Source organism: Squalius cephalus, assembly GCF_949319135.1.
Source record: "Squalius cephalus genome assembly, chromosome: 7".
Classification (NCBI taxonomy): Eukaryota; Metazoa; Chordata; class Actinopteri; order Cypriniformes; family Leuciscidae; genus Squalius; species Squalius cephalus.
Genome location: NC_137128.1, coordinates 31997872 through 32023263, shown reverse-complemented (window position 1 = coordinate 32023263; position 25392 = coordinate 31997872). Strand labels below are relative to the sequence as shown.

Genomic DNA, 25392 nt, shown 5'->3' with positions numbered 1-25392 from the left:
TTCTTGACGAAACATCCAGTGGATGGCACTAAAAGAATGCACAATTTTCTCAGAAACAGATGAATGTGAATCTGGCAACATTTTATGTTGGCTGTTGTACGTTTCGTGACAGTTCGAAAATTGAATGTCCAGTGAGTGGTGCTAAAAGGTTAATGCTGCAGTTACATTAAACCCTGTAGTACCAGGTGAGATAATGAGCAAGTTTACTATGCCAAAAAAGCCATACATATAGACCTTAGTCAGGTTAGACCCCATATTGAATTTAACATGGATGGAAATGTGTGTGGTGTGAAGGATAGACTTACAGTCATTGTATAACACTGTATAAGGGCCAAAAATTATATCATTTTCACAACTCACAACTTTAAAAACTGATTTATAGAGTTTTTGTCTGCTGAAAGTTTTTTTTTTTTTTTTTTTTTTTTTTCAAGGTTTTTTTTTTTCCGGAAAGCTGTCAGCTGAACAATCAAAAAGTTGTTAATTTAGACTTAGACTTAGATTTGCCTGCACCGTGTGATGCATTGGGCGCAAAGCAATTGCCAGCAGGCTCAATCGGTCTTAAAGGAGAACTCTGGTCAATTTTAACATTGAGCTCATTTTTTTGTAAATTTGGAGTGCTGTCAGTACATAAAAATGATGTTAATTCAGCCAGCGCACATACTGTACCTGTATTTACATCCTGTTTTCGGTCGAAGTCCACAGTAGTCGATTGTCGAGTTCACGTGCATAGGTTATCACGCGCGTGAACTCGACAATCGACTACTGTGGACTTCAACAGAAAACAGGAAGAAAATACAGGTATGTGCGCTGGCTGAATTAACATCATTTTTATTCATATCTTTCACATCTACTGCAGTCAGATTCACCCGTGTTAACTCTAAAGGAATCACTCACATGGCTGGGCACTTGTAATGACACATCAAGGATGTTAAGAGGCTAAAAGCAGGTTTAAAACTTGCCCCATCGAAGTCAACAGGGTGCAAATTTTAAAAAGAGGATAACACGATGTAGGCAACACCGATTTTTGTCGTTGTTCTCTGTACTGACAGCACTCCAAATTTACAAAAAAATGAGCTCAATGTTAAAATTGACCGGAGTTCTCCTTTAACCGTTTTGGCTTTGTCCCATGATAGGTCGACTGTGCGTAAGTCTTCGATGAATGTACGGTGCCATGTTTGTCTCTGGTGTCCTTGCTTCTGCTTCCCGTGTGATGGCATCCATGACATGGCCATCTTTGTTAATCGTTCCGAGAATAGGCGAAGAGTATAGCCAGTGAAACAAAAACAACGCTTGGTGACGACATCAGCCAAGGAGTGGGTAACAGTTCTTCGGTAGATTTCCTCGTTGCTGACATGGTCGCAGTATGAGATTCGGAGTATTTGCCAAAGACATCGTTGTCGGAAGACGTTTAGGGATGCTTGCTGACGATTTCCAGGTCTCACTCGCGTAGATGGCTGTGGGAATGACAATCGAATATTTGGAGTCTATGGAGTTGATTATGTGCTGCAAACGTCAAGATGTATTGAAAGTGTTTTGAGGTCATAACATAGTATTGTGCAAGGAAACACAAGAATATAAATCTTTATTAATTAATAATCTCCCCTATAATTATAATTTGTGTGAAAACTAATGAAAAATGTTTTACTGCCACTAGTGGTCATTTCAGCTGGAATCTGCAATGAATTGTATATACTGTATAGGTACGTTTTTGGATGTTTGCACAAAAATGTAGCCAAAGGGCCATTTTTCAATGAGCCAATGTCGGTTTGTTCTAGCTGACATTTCAGAGTGATAATTAACTTAATTTAAATCTTTGAATGTAAAAGTTTTCCAGTTCTCTGTAGTTTCTCTATGCATGCTGATTATTGTTTATCAGTGTCAGTCGTATAGGTGTTTGAGATGTATGTTTGTTGCCATGGTAAATCTTTAGCAATTAAGGTTCTTACATTTGCAGCAATGCCATTTCCATGATGTGTCAAGTGGCCCTTGGACTTACTCGCAGCTGCTGAGTGGGTGTAGAAATGCTGGTGACTGTAACATCATGATTTCTTCAGAGGGAGCTCTGCATGACATTATGCTGCTGAACTGAGACAAAATCATTGACTTTCAATCAAGATATGCTCCTGCTTGTATGTTATAGTTTAAATAAGAAATATTTCTGTCGGGGTTGGAGATGCTTTCTCAAAGCATATTTCTCACTTGGTAGAAGATCATAATACGTTTTTTTATTTATATAGTGTCTTTTTTAAATACTCAAGACTGCTTTAGAGGGTAAGCAGGAAAAAATGATGACAAAATGAGCTTTTGTTAATATGTTTATGAATACAAATTACATAAACATATTTTCACCGCAATCGATCCAAAGCACACTCGCCAACGTCGCAAAAGCTGACCATGCAATATTCCTGGATGCTGTGACCGTCTTTTGTTAGTCACACTAATGCTGGCTAGTCAAAATGAACTATGCCATTTTCAAGCTCTGTCAAATACTTTCAAAGGCAAACTTTCTACACAGTGCATTCAATCCTGTGAAGAAAAGTTTTAGCCTAAAAAAAAAGTGTGTGAAATGGAAGCAAGATGAAATAGGAACAGGAACGATGGCTCTGTGGGAAGATAATGACTTTCTTTTTGGGCTTCGACATGCTTTTCATTAGGCTGAGCTTTCCCTACACAACATCTGCGGAGAAGTTCAATTTAACATGTACGATTTCATTTCAATATGACCACGGACCTACACACACATCTGCATTTATTTGCAGCAAATGTGCACTAGATGTGAAGCTCTGTGGATCGGGATTGCAAAATACATCACGTTATTCAAATTAGCATAGATGTACCATTTTGTAAACATATTATAAAATATCCTGCTTGTGCACGAGAAAAGTGTCCGTGGCAACAGTAAATGACACTTTGTGACAGACTGACCTCATCGAATCATATCGGTGAACTTGTTTTGGTGTACACCCCTGAAATGTTTTCAGAGAGCCTTCTAGCATCGCTTTAGGGAGCAGTCTGTCCTGCCAGGTGTTTTTGTCAGGGGAGAGCTAATGAGACGTTACGGGGCTATAGGGCCCTCCTTTGACTGCTTTCTTCCTGCACCCTGTGTGCAAATCAGCCTGATGAATTGGGCACCACAGCAGAAGTGGGTTATCGCGAGCTCATCAATAATGCCATAAAGCATGATCAATTACACCATCCGCTCACAAACGAAGTGTAAAAGCACACCAGGAAGCGGCTTCTGGGGGACATCACTTTGCCTTGGTGTAATCAGAGACCACTTAAGACCAAAAATAGCCTGAGATCCTAAGGCAGGTTTAGCGGTGATCAGATTTTGCAGGAACAAACAGTCCTGAGATTAGCTGGTCTTCACAGATCAACAAGATTCTGTTGGCCCAACGGTCAAATTTACACTGCTTTGGAGAATCAATATCAGCGCATTTACGTCTGATTTCATAAAGTTTTCCGTTCAGTCCAGATCTACAACTAGACACTCGCCCCTTTCTGTAATATAACCATTTGTCATAATGACATACTATTAACAGTCACCTCTGTGTAGGACACGGATCTCAGAGTTACCGCCAAAGCTATGGCCGAGTACATGAGAAGCATATAATTGTAAAGACCATGTTAAAAGACTAGGTACATGTCATTAAAGGTGACAGTTCTTTAAACACGCAAGGACGTCTCACTTGTCCAAAGGGTACTGGAGTGAAAATGAAAGGCACTACAACATTACACAGAATCAATGCAAAACATACAATCACACTTGGTTCTGTTAACCTTTCTTTCCGCCAATGTGGACTGAACACCATTCTAAAATACTCTGACAGTGTTTCCTGCACTATTCAGCAATGCCACAACAGTAAACACCAAATCTACAGCTCAAAACACACATCGAGACCAGTGTTATCCGAACAATAAAATACAAATGACTATTATGTGTCGGTTCTTTTTAATGCATCAAAAACACAGTGCAACCAGTCTAATCCGATTCCAGAACAAATTACTCTTACGGTCCAATTATTTTTAGCGAATCAAAAAGATACAACATGAGCAATGCACAATGATTACCAAGCAAATGATTCTTAGTAGCCAGTTATTTTTAGTGACTCAAAAACATATACAGCGGGACCAGTTTACTACAGTTACCAAACTGTCAGGTCAGGTTCTTATGAGCAGTTTCTTTAAAGTGAATCAAAAACATGCAACATGAGCAGTTTCCTATGAGTACTACAAATGACTCTTCTGAGACAGGTCTTTTTAATGAATCAACAACATATGGCCAGTTTACTATGATTACCTAAAAAGTAACTCTTATGTGTCTGGTTTCACAGACAGGGCTTAGAGCCAGGAGTAGGCCTTACTGTAGTTAAATTATGACATTTAAGTACAGTAGCTTTTATAAACGTGCCTTAGAAAGAAAAAAAAAACATTACTGGTGTGCACATTGAGATTTTAAGATATGTCAGGGCAAGTTGCTTTCAGTTAAGGCAGCACAAACATACATTCTATTCTGGGACTAAGTTTAAGCCTTGTCTGTGAATCCAGACTATCATTATTTTTTAGTGAATCAAATACACACAGCATGAGCAGTTTACTGTGATCACCAAATATTTTGACTTTTATGAGCCATTTCTTTGTGAATCCAAAACATAATATAAAGATAGCAATTATTAGATTTCATACTATGGTACATAAATATGATGATAATTCGGTACAGTGGTATATGTAATGGTGACATAACCAAAATGGCATTCACCAACACAGTACTTTTTTTTTTTTTTTTGTCTGAGTGCAGAATGTAAATGAGCACTAGTATTTAAAGGAGGGAGCTCAGAACTCTGCACCATTTATGTCAAGAGCCGCCTCTAGATAGTTGGCACTGGTCAAGCGACCTGACAGTGCCGTATAATCAAAATAAGCTGTCAAATTCAATGAAGCTCAGAATCTGCACTTAAAATCCTGTCACATGTCATGAACTCCTAAACTGCTTTCAGAGCGCATCTGCAGTCTTTAGCCAACTTTGCCTTCCACAGCGGAGGCAGAGGCATTTCTGACAAATGAGTCAACTTGATATGCATTCCTCCAGCATTTCAATTGACAAAGAATAGGCTGCACTATGTGGTCTGTGGGAGTTTTCAGGGGATGTGGATGATGTGAGATGTTAGATAAATGGAGAGGAGAGTACTGTACCCCAGGTATTCATTTCCTTTGTTATGCCCTTAAGAAAAGCATGCAGAGGAAGCTGTGGAAAAACAGCTCCGGTAAATAGAAGATCAACAACAAAACAAGACACTCTCTGAGGAGGCAGGGTGGAAAATGTGGGATTTCAGTGTTATCCGGTTGTTTTGTCAGGTATGATATCATTCCTTAAATAGATAGCAATATTAAGTGCTGCTGATAAAACTTATACACATTTGTGGAGTAAAAACAGCAGGGTGACAAGTAAACTAGAGATTTGGTTGGGCTTAGCATGGAATAGCTGGCTGTATCTTGTTTTATTCATCCTCTTTGTTCATGCACAGTAGAGACCTACTTTATAGTGCAACATAATGAATGTATATATAATCTTTTAATTTAATTAATTAAAATGTAATCATTTACACAATATTGCTGTTTTTACTGTATTTTGGATTAAAATAAATGCAGCCTTGGTGAGCATAAGAAACTTTCTTGGGATACGTAAAAAATTCTAAATCAATTACAGCCGTCATATATAATTCTCTCACTATGTACGTTAGGCTCAGTATATAAGACCTATTATGAAAAAATAATGAAAAAAAGAAATTATTGGAATCATTTCCGCATTAAGAATGCCGGTTTTGTGAAGACAGTTACACGGATTAGTGTCTGGTTTTATGCGTGAGGTATACAGCCTGGAGTCCTATTGGGATCAGAGCAATTGAGCTGCAGTAAGCAATCATAAATGACAAGTGATCTAATGAGATACTGCAGTGGGACGGTGTGCGGAGGAGGACATGTGTACGACACTTCAGAAAAGAGACAGTATTTCATAAATTAATGATAGAGTGTGCATCTGTATGCGCACATGCCGTATTATGATAAATGTTTATGCTTTCACACTAAAACTGTCAACATCATCATACAGACTTAACTTAATATCCATGGTTCTAGTGTTAGATTACAGTCTCTAAAGATTTTTTTTTAAAGATTAATTTGTTCAAATCCATGTGTTAATAAATAGTGGCACTAAGAAGGAGAGTTAATGTGAAAAATGTGCCATCATTAATCAATGACAGTAACAGTGTAGGGTGAGTAACTTCAGAACCACGTCAGATCAAAAATAATTATTCATCATAACATCCTCTGAAGAAGAAGAATATATATATATAATTGCACAACTGAAATATCCAAACTAATGATTTTGAGGACATGGTCCCAAATCCATTGCATTTTTCTGTTGGATTAGTGTTGGATTAGCTACAGAATTTAATTTTGAGACAAAGACCTGACAATGATGTGTAAAATCACAAATTTTGTGAGGTGGCACCATGCTTCCAAAAGTGGTGGGGCAAAATCTAATAGAAGAAAGCTGTTTGTGCTGGTGAAATATTTGCAAGATATTTCAGAGCATTTTTCAGAGAATTAAACAAAAAAAATTGTGAATGCAGGAAAAATATAATTTAATTGTCACAGGCTTTTAATATTAATTAGCAATAAAGGACGTCTTCAGGAGGGGGGGGGGGGGCGCTGGCAAAACCAGCAATGCAAGTTTGAGAGGTGGCGCCCCGACAAATCTCGCGAGAATCACGACTTGCTTTATGGCACGACGTCACATACATCAACAACATATGAAGCAGCCTCAGTGGAAGACACTAGCACGCATTTCAGACGTGAATCATGGCAGAGTCGACGAAGAAAATGAAGAAAGCGTGGTCGGAAGAGTGCAGAGACGGCTCTGCGTGAGTGGTATTTACGACACTAACATTAAATACAAGTACTCCACAGCGACTCTAGGGGTCGCTGTTTGAGAAAAACGGAAACTGCACAGTGTGCCTTTAAAATAAAAAAAATCCTGGTGCATCGCCACAGTATAAAAAGTTCCAGTTGAGATGGCAGGTCAGACACCTTATTTTAGAATCATAAAAGTCTCCTTATATTTAACACTAGAGTCCGTTAACAGAAATATGCCACTGCACATGACTCACCGCTCTCTAGATTTGAAATTAATAATGCATTGGGACCTAACACTATAGAGTCAATTTGCTATTTCTATGGCGCTCTGCAAAGTGAGCATTTTTGGAGAGCTGTGCTGAAATGGGCTTTAGTGACATTTAGATATTGACTCTGGCTTATTGCACAGGCGTGTTGATTTGTTTTAGACAACTGCATATGCTCAGCACTCTACGGCTTCTGAAGAGAAACAAACAGGTGCAAGATTTCATCGATAATAAGGCATTAAAATATCTCCTTGTTTCCTAGGTAACGGAGACCAGAACGGGGCCTCTTGGATGCAGTAACTACGACAGCCTGGATTCCGTCAGTTCTGTCTTAGTGCACAGCCCCGAAAATAAAATCCATCTAAAAGGTAAGACAGCTGTTGTGTTATATTTGACTGTTTTTGAGACCACTAAATATTCCTTAACTGCAGTGCAATCAAGCAAATTACTGCAGACACATGTATTAGTGAATTCATGTCATGATTAATGGTCTGGATCTTAATTAAGAATATACTGAATAAATAAAATAGTAGTTGGGCAAATACATAAACAAACAAACAATAAATAAACAGCACTTTAGAGGTAGATCTGATTACTGGAAAATGACATTAGATTTTGCTTTGTTTTCTGAGCTATTTTAGTGAAATAATTGATACTAATTAATTTGAACTAATTCACTTTTTACAGAGACAACTGTGTTACATTTTGAATTCACACTAGTCCAAATTTTTTTTTTTTTTTTTTTTTACAATTTGTTTCATACAACCCTGCCCTTAAAGGGACACTATGCAAGTCTGAGTGTTTTTTCTCTACGAGCTCCCCCTAGTGTCTGGTAGTATAATGCTTTCAAACACTCTGTCGTAAAAACGAACTGTTGTCCCTCCCCCCTTGCCACGAGCAACCCAGCTGATCAGCTGTCAACCTAGCTGAGCAGAGGAACCGGCTATTTCAAAACCAGTTATGTCTACCGAGGCAAGTAAAGCAATACTTTCTTTCCAACTGATGGCGATTTTTTTATTTATTGTGTTGTCATGCATACTAGTATTTTTACCGGGAACGAACGATATGAACGAGGCGAACTACTGCTTTCGTGTTTGTTTGTTTGTTTGTTTGTTTTTGGGAGAATGGGCATGAGCATAAAAAAATATATATATCGGAGGCTAATATTTGTCTAAAGTTATATTAGCAAGGTCTATAAGTTCATCTGGTAGAATGATGGTTTACCTTTGCTTGTCTAAGAAAACATCAGAACGTTTTTTCTAGCTCGATCATGATATGTGCAACATTTTGCGCGTCTGATATTGCCTACTATCAGACGCGTTGACTTAGTGACATAAAATAAAAGTGTAAGTTACACAAATAAAACCGACAGAGGAACGGCCAAACAACTACAGAAATCAAACGTGTTTGCTATGACAATGCTAACATCAAAGTTATAGTATCTAGCGTACTAGTAAGCCCCTAACAGACAGCGATCATAATAAAAACCTTTACAGACAATAGCAAACATCCTGAGGTCGCAATTACTTGAAATTTAAATATTAAACACAGTTTATTCCAAAGATACTTAACTTACAAGTGCAACAGCAGGATCAGCATCCGTTTTGCAGGCTTCTGTTTCTCTCAGTTCTCACCATTCTGAAAAAGCCGGTCCGATATATTTACTCGAGTCTGACTTCTTGCTCGGTCAGTCTCCCGTTTCCTCTTTCGTTGGTCCTCCGACAAAGATTTCCTAGCTTTCTGCTTCTTTTTTACAGGCTCAGCCTCAGCCATAACTCAATCTATCGTTGCCCTTTGCTTATAGCTAGCCCGCCGGTGCTTGAATAGGGGCGTGTACGTGTGCAGTGCCGTCAAGCAATTCGTTACATCACGAGACCTGATATCACGCGATACTTCCTGACACCGACCCGCGTCCCAAAGTTGCAAGTGAGTTTTTTCCGCTCTCGGGCACCAGGGGGGTGCGAAACCACCACCATTCAACCCGAAATAAGTAATATAACCATTCCACTGACTCCGAAGCTGTTCAGTTAAGGTTAAAAAGTTACCTAGAGCACCTTTAAACGCAAAAATAAAGCAAACTCTAATTGGTGCATTTACACACCGGTCAAACATTCTGTGGCCAGTTCTTGGTCCGAATAAGTTGTAATGAGGACCAAGTCAAAAGTCTGGCAAGGGCGAACCCCGTTAAAGGAACACATGACTCGCTAATACTCATACTGTCCCCATGCTTTCTAAAAGCAAGTAAAGGGTTATCAGAAGACAGGCATTTATAATTGTATTAATTCAACTCACACTCTCGTGACAGCAGTGTCACCTCAAGTCAGAGGTGGTTGGAGGAGCAGAAAAAAAGAAAAAGAGAAAAGTAACAGGACTGAAAAGAGCAAAAAGGAAGGTTTTAAGCCTCTAGCCGTTGCTAATTATACACGTGGCCTGCGTCAATTTCCACTGCCTTCTTGACATTGACATTTAAATTGTCAAAGTACTTAATACTGGCATCTCCTGAAGCAAGTTTCCTGCTGCCCAGATTCGTGTAACTACTTTAATGAGCTAGCCATAGGGTTCGGCACCAAAGCTTATCTTTTGCAGAGTTAAGACTTGGGAAAGAAAATGTAGGGTGCAGTTGTAGCTAGAAGAGTTTTGAATATATTTGAGCATGTCACTTTCTGCATTCTTTCATTCACTTTTTGGGGCTTCCCAGGATATTTTCAATCAAAGCGCCGTGTCCTTTCTGAGAGAAGAATTTAGACCCCTTCAAATTAGGACATCAAGCTGTAAAATTCCATAGAGGACTGAAATAATCCACAGGGAAAATTCACGTTCCTCTCGTTCTCTTTAAAAAGGCTGAGACTCTGGAGGAGGGGGCACAAGAGCAGCTATTTAGCTGTCTCCGGTATGAAAGCCATCCAAGTCAGTCTCTTTTGTGAGGCTCCCCACACTGTTGGCTCTCTACCCAGCAGAAGCCAAAGCTTAAGACGAAGACTGCATCTAATTATGTCTCTTGTTTTTCCACAATCCGACGGATAAATACTGAGGAACACATCATAAATATTCACACTGGGAAGGGAATTTAAAAAGGCTGAATATGAAGGCAAAATGCATTGATTCTTTCTTTAAGGATGTCAGACCTGGTAAAGCTGTGAAGAGCGTTTTCTCACATAATATAATTAGCAGGTGTTCAGCATCAACAGCTGGGCTGTGAAATCTGAATCTTTCTTGTACGTGGTGGAAGAGCTGGTGGATTAATGTATTCAGCACTGAATGCTTTCATAAGTAATTCATAGGTGAGTATTGATGAGAAGGCCTTTGGAGATCAAATCTATCAAAATGAACAGAGGGGTTCTGCTCTCCAAAATGTCTGCATAGATTTCTCTACATGTTATTATCAATCAAAATTAACTAACTGGGCTCTTATTCTTATGGGCTCTTATTCTTATTCTTATTTCTTATTTTATGTTTTATTTTTTGGAAAGAAATTAATACCTTTATTCAGCAAAGATGCATGAAATTGTTTGAAAGTGACAGTAAAGACTTCAATTGTAAAAAAATATATATACTGTATATATACTTTTGATATGAAAAAAGTCTCAGCTTTCTAATTCTGTCCATTTTATCACAAAATTCAAACAATAAATGCAGTTTAGGCGCTCTTTAATGTGGCATAAAAATTGCTTTTATGAATAGAAAGTTCAATAGAACAGCATTTATTAAAAAAAAATAATAATAATAATGAAAATGAAAATGAAAATGTGAACAAAAATAGAGCCTATTAAATGGCTTATTATCATTAAAATATGAAAATTAAAATGACGGGCAAAAATAGATTATGAAGGAATTTTTACGACGGACAATGCAGAAGTCTAACGCGACCTCTGAGATAAATATATATAATTATTTTAGAAGGGGGAAAAAAGCAGAATGCAAAATACAGATTCATGACTGGTAAAAAACAAAAAGCTATATTTCCTCACCTGCAATTGGCAAGTGTGACAAACAATTAATTTTGGACCCTGTTTACAATTGTACCATCTTGTTACCGCTTGTTCCCAAATCGCTCAAGAAAATCAATAATTAGTTTCCCAGGCAAATGTCAATTCTTCCATTGCCTGCTATCAAAATATCTAATCGGGAGGGAGAATTCCGCAATAGCCGCATTGATTCCCTGTCTGCAGCGTGCCTGCAGTTCATGACAGAGGTTTACGGCCGAATGACCTTGCCACAGAGATTGTTGGTCTTTATTCATTCCATTACCCCATTACTGCGCTGACATAGCAGACCTCTCCGTCCCAAATAGGACTCCCATCACTGATGCTGTTAGAGCAGTCAGGCTGCCAGTCTCTCTGACCCACTTTACATGCTCTCTGTTTCCCAACTCAGCCTTCACTGTATTGCTGAGCAAAATCAAGGCTGTGAAACAATAGTAACATGTCTACATTGCAGTGATATTTTGACTGGGGAGGCAGAAGTTTTGAAAATATAATTTAAAATAATAGACAGAAAGAAAAAAAAACAGTGTATCACGCCCATTATCACGCCCACCTATCATGTTTTCACAACCAGTCTAGACATCTGGTTCACCACTTCAAGTCAGGTTTTAATTACAGATCCACTTGAAATTACACTGCAGCTTGAACTTTGAAAAGATGATCTGTGAGTGATATTAGCGAACACTCAGATCGCTTAAATTAAAGATGCACCTCTGTGGACCTGTGATCTGTTGACTAATGGTCCAAAAATGAGGCTACTATTAATAAAAGACAAACAACAGTTTAATATATCTATATATATATATATATATATATATATATATAAAGGAAGAAATCACACAATCCTAATCCACAAATAATGTAACGTCTCACAGCTCTCTCCAACAACAGTACCAAAAAGAAATAAACAATACACAAAAAGAGCTTTACAAAAAGACTAAACTGTACAGTTCACAGAAACGTAAAGACAGAAAGTCTCATAAAATACACGTTCATGTTCATGGCCCATGGTTCATGGCTGAAACTGTTTCAAATAATCAAATAATAAAGAAACAAATACATACACTTTAGAGACAGGCTAGGATGCAACAAACAAATAGTAAATGAACAGTAATTAAAAAGTTAGCAAACTGCTTCCTGTTAACGGCAATATATATAGAACGAATGAATGAAGTAAGTGGTGGTGATTGACACATGTGAAAAGTGCCTCCTATTTAAGACCTGGTTGGCTGTAGCCTGTGATGCGTCCCTTCCGGCTCCTCCCCTTTCTGTTTGTTGACAATAGCTGCAGGGATGTGCCGTTAACAGGAAGCAGTTTGCTAACTTTTTAATTACTGTTCATTTACTATTCGTTTGTTGCATCCTAGCCTGTCTCTAAAGTGTATGTATTTGTTTCTTTATTATTTGATTATTTGAAACAGTTTCAGCCATGAACCAGTGAGTGTATTTTGTGAGACTTTCTGTCTTTACGTTTCTGTGAACTGTATTGGGTATTGGTACAACTGGTATTGTATAGGGACTTGTTCTAAATGGAAACTTAAAAAAGAAAACATATTACTTTGAGAGTTACGTAGGTTGAGAGAGAGATGGGGTGAGGAGAGGATAGCCAGAGGACAGATGGGTGGGTTTAAAGTGGTGTCATATGACTCATTGATTGATTTTTGTGTGTGTGTGTGTCCATACGGGAATGCCAGACCTAGTGGTGATTTGAGATGTTGGCCAAATGTATAAGACTATAACAAATCCAAACACCATTCTGAACTTGTTCACCAACCTAGCATCAGAAAAACGGTGTTGTGTAACTTACAAAATCTTTTATCTGGTCTTGGAATCAAATTTCAGTTTAGTTCTGAGTCTAACATGACAGTAAACCGATATTTCTCACTGTCCCCCATTCACAGGTCTGCAGGATGTGCTTCCTGAGTTTCTGCGGAATCGTTTTGTGGAGGCGGCGCTCAGTTACGTGGCGTGTAATTCAGAGGGCGAGCTACTGTGCCGCAACAATGACTGCTGGTGCCGCTGCTCCGCAAAGTTCCCTGATTGTAACTGCCCCTTTGCAGACATCAAAGCTATGGAGGAGAGTCTGCGAAAGAGCAAAGAGTCCTGGGTCAACCTCAACAATGACTTCATGGAGTCAGGTAGGTTAATCTGATGGCCATTGGAAGTGTTCAAATCTCTTGTATAATCTCTGGGGTTACAACACCTTTCCACACTCACTTTGTGTCTTCACTGGATTAAATCAGAGAGTGGAACTTCTCAGATTTAAAATGACAGGTAAATCTCATTGGTATATCTCAATCTTGACAGATGACTGATATACTGTCATATTCCCTCAGCAACTCTTTCTCACAAGGTTTCTGAGTTCACCGCAGTGTAAACAGATGCACTTTGCACGTATATACTATGAAAAGAACATCAGAACTGAAAAGTCTACTGCTGCGCCACAGCTCCAGCAAAGCATCTTTTAATTACACTTACATTGATAATGCATGGGGTAATACATTATGGGCAGTGGCGTAATGGTTAAGGATCTGTGCTTCAAACACAAGGGCTGGAGGTACAATCCCAGGTGTCCAAGGAAATGGGAGAGTTAATGAGAAAACCATCCTGCTCTGTTACCATTGTGTCCATAGGCAAAGCACTTAACCCCAAGCTGCACCTGGGGGATTGTCTTTGCAGTTAGTGTACTGTATGCCGCTTTGGATGAAAAGCATCTGCTAAATGTTAACAACAACCCCTACAGACTGAATATATTAAAAAGTCAGTGTTATTAAATTCAGTATCAGACAAGCAATCGGTGGGTACAATTAAAGAACAACAACTGCTGCTCCAAAAAGTATTTTGACACTTAAAAGTGTACACTGAACTGTTCAAAAGTTTGGGGTCAGTAATATATATATAAATTAATAGTCAGCAAGGATATATTAAATTGATCAAAAGTGACAGTAAATAAGTGCTGTTCTTTTTAACCTTTTTTTATTCATCAAAGAATCCTGATGAAATGTAACACGCCTTTCACAGTAGGCCTATATTAAGCAGCACAACCATTTTTAACATTGATAATAAGAAATGTTTCTTGAGCAGCAAATCAGCATATTTGAATGATTTCTGAAGTATCCTTAGAAAAAATCAGTATCCTTAGAAACACTTTGAACAACTTAGAACATCAGTGGAGAAAAGCATATAGTTCATCATAGCATCGTAATACACTTCATTTACATAATTCACCCGCTATATTGCTAAATGTACCCAATTTTTCATATCAACAGAAAAAAATACTGGGATAACCTGGCTTCTCTTGAGACTCCACTGCTTCACAGCATAGTTAATGATATGCTAAAGCCCGGCCGCACGTTGACGTGATTTGTTACAAGGTAGTTTGTGACGTAAGGAACAATGTTGATTTCAAACTGCGTTTTTGAGACTGTCTTTGGTTCACTGCAATTTTGAGAAAATACTCAGTAATGGTGTTGACTTATGAAATTGCACATGGTTTGTCTTAAAGCCTTTTACACTGAAGAATGGAGTAATGGCTGCTGAATATTCTTTGCCTTCAGGAATAAATTACATTTTAAAATATATTCAAATATAAATCAATTATTTTAAATTGTATTAATATTTCACAATATATCTGCTTTTTGATCAAAATAAATACAGCCTTGCTGAGCATAATATATTATGTATAAATAAATAAATAAAATTATATATATTTATATATAAATAAAAAAAATTCTTAAATCTTAATGACCCAAAACTTTTGAAAAGTAGTGTTTGTATTTCATTGTGTTTCACACTAAAAGCCACATATGTATTATTATTATTATTATTATTATTATTAGATAAGTATAAATAACAATATTTCTATATAGAAGACAGTATGGAATTTTGACTTTAAAACTGTCGTGGTGTTATATATCTTTAAAGACCCCTTGTGGTAAAAATCAAGTTTTTAATGTTGTTTATATGTCTATGTGGTGTTTTTAAAAGGCTTTAAGACAAACCATGTGCAATTTCATAAGTCAACACCATTACTGAGTATTTTCTCAAAATTGCAGTGAACCAAAGACAGTCTCAAAAACGCAGTTTGAAATCAACATTGTTCCTTACGTCACAAACTACCTTGTAACAAATCACGTCAACGTGCGGCCGGGCTTTAGCATATCATTAACTATGCTGTGAAGCAGTGGAGTCTCAAGAGAAGCCAGGTTATCCCAGTATTTTTTTCTGTTGATATGAAAAATTGGGTACATTTAGCAATATAGCGGGTGAATTATGTAAATGAAGTGTATTACGATGCTATGATGAACTATATGCTTTTCTCCACTGATGTTCTAAGTTGTTCAAAGTGTTTCTAAGGATACTGATTTTTAAAAGTTGGTGAACGGGAACATGGTTTGTGTAACATTAGCAACACATTATTAGCTGTTTGATTACGTAGTCGAGCAAAAGGCTAATCATATTAATTACTGTCAGTGGAGTGGAGGCGGGGCTAATTTGCATATTCATATGTCCACGTATACTATATAATGCAAGGGTGTAGAGTTACATTCAAGCTATTTTAAGGCATGAAGAATTATTTTTATTTTATTTTTTTAAATGTCATTTTAGTGATCAAAGATGAGTTTTAATGGATAAAATTATTGACTACAGAGAGACTTTAAAATAACTGTGTGGTGTATTTTACTTGAAAGACTCGTGGGTGTTATTGGTCCATTTGTTTCTGAAAACCCTGAAAAAGCCTGCAAGGGCCTACAAGTCAATAATGAACTGGACTACTTTGATAAATGGGACCCATGTTTGGGTTTAATTCAGAGTTCTTTAAAGTTCACTGACTATGATACATTTGCACCTTGGAGTAGAAACCTAAACCGACAAGAGGGAGGGTTTGTCTGTTTTATTGCTCTGGTTGCGAGAAGGCCAGACTGATAAAATCTTCGGTTTGAATAATGCTGGTATAGTGTGTGTGTGAGAGAGAGGGAGAGCAAACCCAAAGTAAAGCGAGCCGAAGAGAGAGAAGCATAGAAAGATGGCACCTCAGGTTTTTCTCCTAGCTGAGTGTTTCCACATTCAAAGAATGATTCAATCAGAGAGATAAACCCTAGCTGGCTCTAAAAGCTTCTCTTGCTCAGTGATGGAGCATTAATGAAAGCAGCTCAAATCCCTTTAACTGTGGCGCTGCACTCATAAGAACGCATATCTCCTTTCAGCAGGTGAAGTGCTAGGCTTGGGGAAAGGGCTCTTTGGCCATAGCATAGCTACAGCGTAAGGGTTTTATTTATCAAGCCTTACAGAAACCTGTCCCTATTGTCAGGAGGCCAAATAGGGGAGAGAGAACATTCGTTCAGATTTAGAATGGGAAACTGTTTTGTCATGCAGGATTCTGATAATGGGGGGGGGGGGGTAAACTGCACCCAAACTGCACCCAAACAAAAGCAAATGACAGTTTAACTTAAGTCAGGCACCATGAAATCAAGTTTGCATAGTGGCTCCAAAAAAAGTATTGTATGAATTGTATGTACATGTAGGAATTGCAGTACACTCAATATCAAACATCAAACCAAGTGGAAAAACAAATCGAAGAACAAAATAAAAAATAAAAAGTTGGTCTTATAGCCCTCTACACTGAATCTTAAAAAGGACAGATATACACAATCCCACCGACACACCAATACTCTCTGTTTGTATTGGTGTATGGGTGGGATTGTGTATATTTGTCCTTTTTGGACTGGGGATGTGAAATTATCTTCCTTCACAGTCTGAACCTCAGTGCACTTCGTTCAACTTTGTTCGAAAGCACCACGCATTGACCATTTCTTAGCCGATATCTCTTATTGGATGGCTTTCTAAACCACAAAATCATTGTAGCACCCCCACGCTTGGCCCGAGGTCTGTTTGTTTACATTCATTTACATCTACTGCAAACTGTAGACCTACTATCATTAATATTAATAAAACTACGTATCAAAGTATATAAGACTTCCGCTTCAATATTACATCACTGTTGAAAGATAAAAACATTCCAGCAACAGCTGTATATTAATTTGTGTCAGGCGTAAGTTATACATCAAAACATGCTAAATCAAAACAGGACTTAATAAATGTAATAAAGAAGCACATACCTGTTTAATCATGCAAGCTTCAGTTAATCTGTCACATCAAGTATTCCAGTAGAGCTTGAAATACAGATGCATATTTTGATGGATTGTCGTGTTTATGTCACATACATTGGATAAATAATCTTAATGTTTGCTCTATTACATTAAATTAAGCTGACCTGATGAGCATTTAGAGTAGAAACCACTGATCTATAAACATGGTAGGAACACTTATTTATGATGCACGCGTTACATTCATATGCACAGTTAGAGGCTGCTTTTAAAGGGTTCACCCAAAGATGAAAATTCTGTCATCATTTACTCACCCTCAATCCAAATCTGTATGAATTTCTTTCTTCTGCTGAACACAAAAGATATTTTGAAGAATGTTCGAAAAACCAAACAGTGGATGGGCTAGATTGACTTCCAAATTATATATTTTTTTCTTACTATGGAAAATTAACATAATGGAACATAGTGGAATAATTAACACACCATGTAACAATGGGTCAATGGGATCAATCAACTATTTAGTTACCCATATTCTTCAAAATATCTTCTTTTGTGTTCAGCATGAAACAAGTTTCGGTAGTTTTTCTTCCCTGTTGTGATGTATATTTCTGAGTGAAACGGCTTTTTGAACAAGAAATTTCTCATTTTCTTCATGATTTAAATTGATTCTGACTCTTAAAGTGTCTTCTTTCAAAAAAGACCAGTATTATGTAAATAGTAGGCTAATAAGCATTCACAAAAGCATTTTAGTTGGAGCAAATAATTAAAAGTTCCATGTTTACAACAGTAAATTCAGTATTTAAAAGTCAAGGGGTCTGGCAGTATAAAACTACTGTGTCCCTCATCCTTCAATTCATAGCTTGATTAGCTGAACTGTTCCATTATGTTAATTAAAAAATGGCTTGAAAATACATGGTGTTATTTGATACATGGTACCAGCAACAATCAACCTGGCAACATGTTTATCCTCATCAGAGTCTGCCAATGGAAATTTTCACTGGGGTTTTGTCCATTTATGGGCTCAATTAGTTGCTAAAGCTCCCAGAGCCTGTACTTAGATAAGGTGCTTTTGCAGTTTGAATGTGACAGATAGCAATAAACAACAAATGAAGGTCTTTTTTCAGTGAATTGATTTTTTTGGTTCAATAAATGGCACCCATTTACCAACCAGAGGTTCTATAAAGAGGTTTACACTCAGCGCACATATTCTGATATATCCTTCTGTCTCACAAAGATTTCCCTCTCGACATTTAAAAAAGGCTTCCTACATTTCTTAATGGACAACTTTGGCAAATAGAATTCCTTGCTTTAGAGAGAGCTAAAATATGATTCAAACTGTTTGATTACTGTATGTCAAATGTAGCACACAGTAGCCCGCTTAATAAAAACATTTCCCATTTGGCATTTGATTAACTTAATGCAGGTTGTAAATGGCTTCACCATGTTTCTCATTACCTCATAAACTGAGTAAATCAGAGGTAGATTAGCTTGGCACAGGTAGTGGATGCTGTTTTTAAGATTAAATAACACTGTATCCTGAGTTCTCCAGCATGTGCAAGATTTTACGAGTCCATTCACTTCGGGTTAAATCAGCTAGCAGAACGAATGGATTCGCCCAGCAACAGCGCTGGTGAGTCTAAGAAGGGATTATACAAAACTGTCCTACTGTCATAAACATGATACTTCTCCCCACCAAATCCCACAAGTGCTTCGCTTTCGCTAAAGAAGCCAATAAACAACTCAGCGTAGGTCGACCTATCGCATATTCGCAAATGCCGAAAATGCCAGTTTCTTATTTAATATTTGCATGTTGCTTGGGGGAATAATTGCTGTGGATTTAGAAAATGAATTATGGATAGCATGTCCTTCCCTTATGTTTTGCAATTAACTAAGTACGTTTAACAGTTCAGATTCTAAAGGGATGTTTAAGATGTCAAGCCATTTTTTTCAATATAGCAATATATGCATATATAGCTACTAACCATTTTGGAAAAATAATTTTTATTATTTATCTTCTGTTTACTATGCGCATCTCATTTTCTGATGCTCGTTTCGCAGGCAATGGTTTTGATTTCTCCTCTTTGTTTGGGTAAAAAAAAAATATGAATCTTTTTAATGTGTGATGACATAACACACCTGTCTTGTAATATTCCTACTGCTCAGAATTCTTCAATCCCTGTGATTATACATTCACCATGGATTCTTTCCACTGCTCAGGGCTCCACAATGTAGCGTATCACCATTTGTCTCTCTCTCTCTCTCTCTCTCTCAATCTCTCTCTCTCTCTCTCTCTCTCTCTCTCACACACACACACACACACACACTTTACCTTGTCCTCCCTTAAAGAACAGACACTCAACCATTGCATTAGGGAACAGTCATTCTTGTGCATTTCAGAAAAGTCTAGAAACTTTTGCAAAGGGTTTCTAGAAACTTCAGGAAGTTGCTGTCATGAAGTTGTTGTTGGGCAAGGGAAGAGGATGGACAGAGCAGAGCACAGGCAGGCAGATGATTTCTAGAGAAATGCATTGTTTGAAGCTCCTGTCAGGAGCTCTACTGACCTTGTGTCTCACTGTGGTTCCCACTGGACCCAGACTGACAGATAGGTCCCGGCTTAGGGACATCAGCTTCAGCAAGGTCCCATGTTGGACGTTGTAGATGTTTCCAAAGGCCTTCGTGGATGTACAGTCAGTTTCTGTTTGTGTAGGACAGCTCCATAACACATCAACAACATCTAGACACCCACTCACACACTTACTTACACAGCATAAGCACACTCATACACACACATTTGACAGCCTGATGCCATAGGAGAACCTTTTGTAGTTGCTTAAAGAACTGTTTTCTCAATTTTTCTACTGTATATCCTGGTACTATAAAATAACCAATTGGAGCTTCACTTTCCCTCTGTTTTCCCTAAGACTCCATGAAATGACCTGATGAGTACAGTATTGATTGCTTGATTGATTGTATTATATATAGCTCGGGTTAAACCTACTAGCCAAATTATATAACTCTGTGCTCAGGGTTTTGAGTATATATCTCTGTTTTACATTTTACAAATGTATAACTCTACATGATGTACAGAGTTATATATTACATTTTATTTTACATTTTTAATGTACATGTAAAAGTTAAAATTAAATATAAGTAGCAACAGATGTTTTTTACTGTATTGTGATGTACATCCGATTAAAAGGGACTTTTAAATGTAAGATGGGGACGTTGTTTTATCAATCGGATGTTGATTGGACGGAAAAAAAGGCTCAGGGTTTAAATTATGGGACTAAATGATTGGAGACATCAGGAATACATTACTAGAGAAAAGTCAGCCATTTTGCCGGTCGTTTTTGAATTCTATCATTTAGGTTGAAAAATTACAAAAAAATATTACGAACATCTGTTTCTATGGGCCGCAACAGTCAAATCCAGTCTGTAAACACTCGAAAGCAAGTTGACTGTGCTTCTGCAACCTTAGTTATACTGTATGAATATCTATCTGTTATAGACTTTAGCAGATGATTTTCATAGGATTTAGTTTATCATTAATGTTAGATAAGACAAAGGCATTAGCTAAAATGATATTAGATATTATGTAGATATGACATATAAAAGGTTATCCCATTTCATCAGGAATTTAAATCTCGTCAATTTTACTACCAGAGGCTACGCAATACTTGGAGAAAACTCATTGATTTTTTCTGTGAGTGACAACAGGATCTGCTATGTTGACCATTCCAAGAAGGCAAATGCGTCAAAGTGTCTGGGGTGGTCAAATATTGCATCTACGTATACATATTTATGATTACAACAGGGTGAGAAAGAATATGTAACAATGAGAGAAACAATCTAATTCATAGAAATTATACAGTCAAGATTTAAGACCCTTGTGTTTATGAAAAAAAGAATCCATTACAATAATGAAATTAACTTGGAAGCTGCACTTTACACTTTAAATATTACAGTAAACAAACCTACTTACATTTAGACAGACATAAAGACTACTATGAAGAAGCTTTATCACATAGTGACACTCCCACTGACTGCTGAGAAACCTTGTTCTGCATAACTGCATATATTTTCTGCCTTGATAAGCAGCTGTCATTAAATCTGGCAGGTGGCCCAGACAAAATGAGGATAGATTTGTGCGGTGCGGCGTGTGCAAAATGAGTTTTCGACTCTGAGAAAAAATACTGTCATTGTCATCAGCAACGGTATTAGAAGTGTCACTTTCTGACTGCCTGCCACTTAGGCCTGTAGGTAGCCCGAGCACTTCCCGGCTCTCCTTCTGCTGACAAATGTGAGAGACAATGGCAGTTCATCTTGTACGCGGCCTGATCTATGTGCTCATGTAAAGGGAAAAGGATCAAATCCACATGGGGTAATTCGAGTAGGGTGAGAAGGGCTTTAATTCAGGTCACATTTCTTGCTGAGATCACTCACTGAGCACCTCTAAATAATGTCATTTGGAGGGACCACACACACACAGCTAAAAAGACATTACTATTCTGTAGCACTATTCACCACAACAGTCCATGGCACTGATACAAAGATTTTAACTAGGAGCACTGCTGTCGTAGATTGAATTAACCAGAAATAAATGGAGGAAAGATTAATCCAACATTCTGCTTTAAACATCTGCTCTTATAGGATCCATAAGCTTTATGTTCTTCAATATCTTAATATAGACAATGATTTTCTTGATGATTCTATGTTGGTTGGATATAATATTACTACTCAGAAAAGTAACAAAATAACAGGTAACATTTTAGAATGCTATTATGTCATTAATAAATAACTACAGGAACAAATGAGTAACGCACTATTAACATTCTAGTAACTACTGTTAACTAACAAGAAACTCTGATTAGCGAATTAGTAAGTAGGTGCTCAGTCGAATGAGGTAGTTCACTATTAGCTAACCAGTAGCTAAAAAAAATTCATATCTCCCAGAGGACTACTAAGAACTACTATATATATATATATATATATATATATATATATATATATATATATATATATATATAGGTTCATAATAGGTGAATAATGCATAATATATAATTAATTCTAAAGTGAAGATCATAATAACCCATTAGTAATGATTTAAGTATTACCAAATCCTTCCGAAGGAATTACTAATTATTTGGATCAGTATTCTGAAGTGAAAAACATGATAACTCCCTAATATTGACTAAGTCATTGTAAACTTTTGAGGTTTTTACTAATTATTTTGAGCAGTACTCTAAATTGACAATCATGGTAACACTAGCAATGAGTCATTACTAATAACTCAAGTCTTTACCAAATTTGTCAGAAGCCATTACTATCCAAAACCTCAAAAGCTTACCCTGGAAATCCAGAGTTCTCGCGAGAGCACAAGTTGAATTTGCTCAGCGAGTTACTCTGGCGTTGAGTAATGCTGCTCATTAAGTATGCCTTTGTATCCGAGCTGCACCAATCACGTCGGGTTATCTGATATAGGTGGGTCAGAGGCGAGCTAAACAGATGATGACAGCGCTGTGACGTCGAAGTCATTAGTAAACATTGCAAGATGGCTATGGATGAACACCAGTTGTTTGAAACGGCTTTGGCCGCTACAATGAACGAGTTAGACTTGGCTTTTTATCGAAAAGAGGAACAGAAGACGGCGCTCGAATCATTCCTTTGCAAGAAGGACGTTTTTGCTGTTTTGCCAACCGGATACGGAAAGAGTCTAATATCCCAGTTAGCTCCGCTGGTAGCTAAGCATATGGGGCTTGTTGTGATTGGTCGTAGTGTTATCCAATAAAATTGCGTGCAGTTTCAAATGCATGCTTGGTGCCGCCCCTCGAGCTGGCCGATTTTCATTAGTCGATGCCAGACCATAAATCTTTCAGATTTAGGTCTAGATTTCCAGGCTATCAAAAGCTTACATTGACTTCAATAATTACTGGAGAGTAATCATGTTTTTCACTTTAGAATACTGATCCAAATAATTAGATGTTCCTTTAGAAGGATGCAGTAACACTTGAGTCATTACTATACGGTGGCCCAGTAGTGCAAAACACAACGAAATTTAAAAAGCAAACATAAGTTCACAACACATCAAAATTAAGCCACAACACAACGAAATGAATCCACAACTCCGTTGTCCTAACTTTACCGCGCTCCGAGAGCCCTCTAGTGGTCGGGAGCATTTCCGTTGTGTTGTGGCTTTTTTCCGTTGTGTTGTACGTTTTCTGTTGTGTTGTGGCTCATTTCCGTTGTGTTGTGGCTTAATTTCGTTGTGTTGTGAACTTATGTTTGCTTTTTAAATTTCGTTGTGTTGTGCACTACTGGGCCACCGTATTACTATCCAAAACCTTACAAAAAACTCAAAAGCTTACAATGATGTTTTTCACTTTAGAATACTGATCAAAATCATTAGTAATTCCTTCTGAAGGGTTTGGTAATAACATGAGTCATTACTAGTGGGTTACAATGACCTTCACTTTAGAAATATTACCCATTATACATTTCATGTTAATTATGAACCTGTAGTTCTTAGCAGTCCTCTAGGAGGTATAAGAAAAATAGTAGTTACCAATTAGCTAATAGTGAACTACCACATTTGAATAAGCATTATTATTATTACTTACTCTAATAAGTTAATCAGAGTTTTTTTGTTAGTTAATAGATGTTACTAGAGTGTTCAAAATGCATTACTCATTTGTTCCTGTGTATTTATTAATTAATGGCAGAACAGTATTCTAAAGTGTTACCAAATAACAAAAGAAAAGTAACAAAAAAAAATTCTCAAATTTTCTCTGTTGTAAGTTTGAGGTCAGATTTCAAGATGTGCCAATAATATTAGACTTGCCACAGTATACAGTGTTATCAGGTAAACTATACTCAGTACAAACAACAAATATTATATATCGGGGAAAAGGGGGGATCAATTCTTATATCAATAGCCTAGCAAATAGAATATCATAAAATTTTGTATTTTGTAAATAAATTAAAAATAAAAGTCTAAAAACTAAAAATAATCATTTTAGATGCAATGATTGAATGTATAATCGCTTTTATGAAGAGTTTTGCAAGGATGATAAATTACTTAAATGAACGCATTGAAATCCAGATATTCTATACCGACTTACAAATATTTACTTACAAATAAAGCATCACGTTTTAGAACGGCATGTCATGCACGAGATTCCACGACCAGCGCAGTGGTCAAACACGTCCGTCTAGCAGTGCTGTTAATATTCTCGTTTATTATTTTGAAAACAAGAATTATTCCACCATATTGTGTGTTGCACTTTCTTCCATTCATAGTAATATGAGTGAACCGTCTTACTATATATACAACCTTTGATACTGTGCAACAAAAATAGACAATATGCTACATAGAACATCTAACATCCAACCAGTATTTCCGCAATAGTCGGTTTGAGCAAGGATCCCTCACTGGTGTCAAAATTATGACATTGTGCCAACTCTAAATGTTATCATAATAGTACATACTGCACCTGTGATACCTCCACATATTAAATCTCAGTCCCATTTTCATTTTTCAACAGGATGTGCAGCAGTTTTTGTCACATTTCAATGTTGAACAGTGAACAACAGTAGCTGTGTTGTAAGAATCAGCCATGTCTAGATTAATTGCTCTAATTGCCATGAAAGTTGGTTGAGGCAGTCATCGGAGAGGCACAATCGATATCTGCATTCATCACTAGAGAATAGGCCTTGATGCATGTTATATAAATTCATCAAAATCAAAAGGCACTCCAGCACTAATGGGAAAAGATTGAGTGGTTAATGGTGGGTGAGAGGTATAAGCTTTTCTTGCATGTCAGAGATACTCAGTCAACAGCTACTTATCATGTCCTCACTTCTTTGTTTTGCCTTTCTTATTTTGGATTGGAAGCTTCAAAATCAATGTTTGCAGATATTTACAGTCCATTTAAGTCATTACTCTGGCATTGGTCAATGTAACGTTAATGTTTGTACAATTGTTAGAAAATTAACTTTTCCATTAACCCTTAATGTAATAACAAGGGGCAAAAGTCTTCCTGATTTTCAATTGTCGTCTTATTTGACAACCATTTAAATTTAGCAGTGTTTGCTAGGGATGCATAGTGCCATATATCAGTCTAT

At 37.2% G+C, this 25392-nt stretch overlaps 1 protein-coding gene across 1 annotated transcript in view; it reads left to right on the top strand.

Annotated features, from left to right (window-relative positions):
- The window catches only part of brinp2 (bone morphogenetic protein/retinoic acid inducible neural-specific 2), a 105769-nt gene that overhangs the window by 61917 nt on the left and 18460 nt on the right, over positions 1-25392 (top strand). The window contains exons 5-6 of the mRNA XM_079877713.1: positions 7444-7549; positions 13066-13302. Of these exons, the coding sequence (XP_079733839.1) occupies positions 7444-7549; positions 13066-13302 (343 nt within the window). The remainder of the gene's footprint in view (positions 1-7443; positions 7550-13065; positions 13303-25392) is intronic.